This window comes from Mus musculus, chromosome 5 (genome assembly GCF_000001635.26).
Source record: "Mus musculus strain C57BL/6J chromosome 5, GRCm38.p6 C57BL/6J".
NCBI classification, from domain to species: domain Eukaryota; kingdom Metazoa; phylum Chordata; class Mammalia; order Rodentia; family Muridae; genus Mus; species Mus musculus.
Genome location: NC_000071.6, coordinates 146501895 through 146505452, shown reverse-complemented (window position 1 = coordinate 146505452; position 3558 = coordinate 146501895). Strand labels below are relative to the sequence as shown.

General features: G+C 50.2%; 1 protein-coding gene across 2 annotated transcripts; it reads right to left on the bottom strand.

Moving 5' to 3' along the window:
- Window positions 1-269: 269 nt before the first annotated feature.
- On the bottom strand, window positions 270-3110 carry 4930449I24Rik (RIKEN cDNA 4930449I24 gene). 2 transcript variants are annotated; one of them, NM_026136.2, is made up of 5 exons: window positions 2894-3054; window positions 2508-2710; window positions 1921-1968; window positions 1083-1276; window positions 270-831 (listed from the first exon to the last, which is right to left on the bottom strand). In NM_026136.2, exons 1-5 carry the CDS (start codon window positions 3023-3025, stop codon window positions 449-451), a joined length of 960 nt encoding a protein of 319 aa, NP_080412.1. In that variant the 5' UTR covers window positions 3026-3054; the 3' UTR covers window positions 270-448. The 2 variants fall into 2 exon arrangements, with proteins under 2 accessions (NP_080412.1, XP_006504926.1); XM_006504863.3 differs by having other exon boundaries at window positions 346-819; window positions 2894-3110.
- Between the last annotated feature and the right edge of the window lie 448 nt (window positions 3111-3558).

The following is a 3558-nucleotide window of genomic DNA, read 5'->3' as shown; positions in this document are numbered from 1 at the left end:
GGAGCCCCGATATGGGGCTCTGTGTCCCTAATTGTTAGGGGCACTGCTGAGCCCAGGAATGCCACGCCACAGTCACACAGTTTAGTCATAATTTATATTGTTCACCGCTGCAGGTATTTGCCCACTTTCTGCCACACCAGCTGCTTGCTTTCCCTGCTTCCTGTGAGGGTCCCATTTCTGGTATCAACCAGTTTGACTACAATCTTTGATGCAGTCCACAGGTAAAACATAAGTAGATTGTATCACTGGAGAAAATAACGATGTCTTTTAAGAAGAACAAATAATTATTTTTATTAATATCCAAACATATATTAAAAACACAACAGTGAAAACAACATTATGATAAAGCAAGAATCCAAAAAAGCTATAAGTTATTTTCTCTAAAAATATGAGATAAGCTTAGGTGGGGAACCTCAGCTGGGTAGAACTCTGCAGACCATTCTCCTAACTATATGTCAACCTCAGGCAGAGGGATGACGAAATCTGGTGTACCTAACTGCACAGTGTAAGACACGAATAATTGCCTGGCAAGTGAAACATCTGCAGCAACATCTGCAGCCTCATCTGCAGCCACACCTGTCGCCTCATCTGCAGTAACATCTACAGGTGAGAGTGAACCATCTGATGCGGGCACAGCTTGATGTAAAGTCGGATGCAGCTCTATTGTGGCTTTTGGTTTAAAGGGATCCAGAACTGCTCCTTTCACAAGCTCAGCATCCTCTCGGTGTTGCTTGTCTCCCTGTGGCTCTGTCTCAGAAGCTGGCCTCGGAGCCAGACTCTCCTGCCTCCCAGAGGCATCCTGCTCTGAGGGCTCTGGAGCTGTGGCAAAATCTAAAAGTAGAAGAAGACATGCTTTTAGTGGAGACAGCCTAGGATGGGGTGATCTCCCCCAAGATGCCCTTGATGGCCACACAAGGCCTTTTCATGACAGAAGATCCCCAGTCCTCTCCTCACAGTGGATCATCTTCCCTGACTGCTGTCCAGCCCTGGCCTCAGGCCAAAGCTCTGGAGAATACCCTGCTGGAATCCATCACCGAAACCCCCTCCTACCTTGCCAGGCCCCCCACCCCAGACCTCCTCACCTTGCTCAATCTGTAGCTCTATTGCCTCCTGATCTTCCAGCACGGAGAGCAGCTCCCTGGCTCTATCTACATCTGAGGAAGGCACATTGCGCTTCACATAGTCAATGAACTGCCTCACAACAGCCAGGTCTGGGGACTCATAAAAATCCTGGGGGTATTTCTTAAACCAGCCGAACAGAAACCTGAATATGGCTCTGGGGGAAGAGAAGGTTGGAGGGAAGTTGAGTCAGAAGCCTGGCCTTGCTTCTCAAGAGGAGCCTTGGGCCCCATCAGATGAGGTAATGCCTGCCAGCCTGTCTGCAGATGAGTATAGTGGCCAGGAGTGTGTAGATGTGTGCAGAGGACTCCAGACACTTTCTGTCCCTTGCAGGACAGATGGGGTAACTGGACTGTAGTAGGGATGGATTCTCCCAGGGCCCTTCAGCTTCAATCCTTCCCTCTGCTCCTCAGAGCCAAGGAGCCCAATGGAGACCTCCAAATTTCTCCACCTGCAGGGGAAATCTCAGCTACCATCCCTCTAATGGGAATCCCCAAAGGAGGGCACCTGACAAGTGCTTAGTCCACAGCAATCGCCCTACCCCACTCCCTGTACAGATAGGCCACTACCTCCCACTTGCCCACTACACCACTCTAAAGATAGGTCTTTACCTCCCTCCAACCCAAACTCCACAGATGGGCCCTTACCTCCCTCTTTCCCAACCCCATCTTACCACACAAGTTGACCCTTACCTCCAGCTTATTCCAACTCTACAGATGGGCTCTTATCTCTGTCTGACCCCACCCACCACCGCATTGCACCCATGGGCTCTTACCTCTCTTTCACCTGAAGCCCACTCACCTCTTAGTTTGCTGGTCCTTTATACAGTCAGGCCGGAAGGATGCATACCTGTGGCATTCCATGAGGGTGTCACCCTAAAGACTTGTGTCCCCAACCTACTAATAGATCTACAGTGAACTACTTGAGTCTGAAGACTGCAGAGAGGAAACACAGATGCTGGGGGTCTCTCTGCACAGTTCTGATTTCTGTGCTGAAGTCAACGGGTCTTCAAAGATCTTCACACAAAGGGTAGAAGCCTACATGTTCCCTGCCAGGGCTTTTGTTTGATATCCGGCTTCCTGGGCCTTCCCACCCCAGGACCCTTGTTTGGTTCCATTAATCCCATATAGGTCAGATGGGGCCTAGAACCTTTTATACAAATGGGTAAAGAGCTCTTTCCAAATCAAAAAGGGTGGTGTTTCACACTCCCTGGGGCCAGTGAAAGACACAAACTAGAGTCTCCCAACCCTGGATGAGGCCATGCCACTTTGCAGGTTTAGACCCAAGACCAACACTGCCAGGGTGCAATCGCCCTTGTTCTATGGGAGCACAGGGTCCCTGAGAAGAGCAGAACTCTCCTAACTCCTATGTTGGATGCAGCCACTCACGTTCTCATCAGCAGGTCCAGCACCTCCCAAGTGCTGGCATACGTTCGGTAGACGCCAAGAAATATGGTGATACAGATGTGGTCACGTTTCTGAATAGCAGCTGGAATGTAGTGGATCATTTGTACCACGTATTCTTGGCTGTCATAGTTGAACTGGGGGCGCTTGGGCAGAGAGTCTGGCTCCTGTTCATTTTGAGAACAGACCTAGGAAGGCAGGAGGGTCTAAGTGAGGAAACTCTGAGAGACATCAGCTACCCATTACCATAGAGTGATCAGTAAGCATCAAGAATGCTCCTCAGTGTCTCACAGGAGCACACACCCAGGCAGGGACCTCGGGGGAGCACGGAGACTAACAACAACTTTCTTGCTAAGGCTGGCCTGTGTTACCTTGGGCTCACTGTGGGAAGCATGCCTGAAGTGTGTCAGAGGGCGAATCAAACGTCTCCAAAAGCGAACAAGGAAACCGCTCTTGGCTTTTTTGTGGCCGGAGCCTCTGGAACCCTGGAAACAGGAGAACATCTTGTTCCCTCTAGGACTTCCAGACAAGTAAGTCAGGTAAGGCTACTGCTGGCCTCTGGTTACCTGGTAACCAGCATTCTGAGTTCCATCTGGACTGTTAAGTAAGTAATGTCACTTCCTGAGTTCTCCAGGCAGAGCCCCTCCTCATATGCTCTCTCTAATGGTTACCAGTACTGACCCTTGCTGTCCCTCTCTCTTCCATGTGTACAATGGGACACAGTGGCACCCATAAGCTCCGGCCTCTACACTGTCCTGGGAAGCCTGGCTTCAAGGCGACCCTCAGTTGTGAGAAAGCAGGCAGAAGCTTCCAAACCCTCCCCTCTGTACCACAAGCATCCCAGGAAGAAGCAGTTTCCTCTTAGGGTCTTATCTATGTCCTGACCTGCTCCCTGCAGATCATTCTAGCATGGGTTTCCTAGTATGTCGTCCTTTGTATATGATCACACGTGCCCTAGACCTGGCAAACCTCCTGATAGAGTTGCCTGAGGAAAAGGAAAACATAGGCACTTGTGCCATTCACACACATGTACACA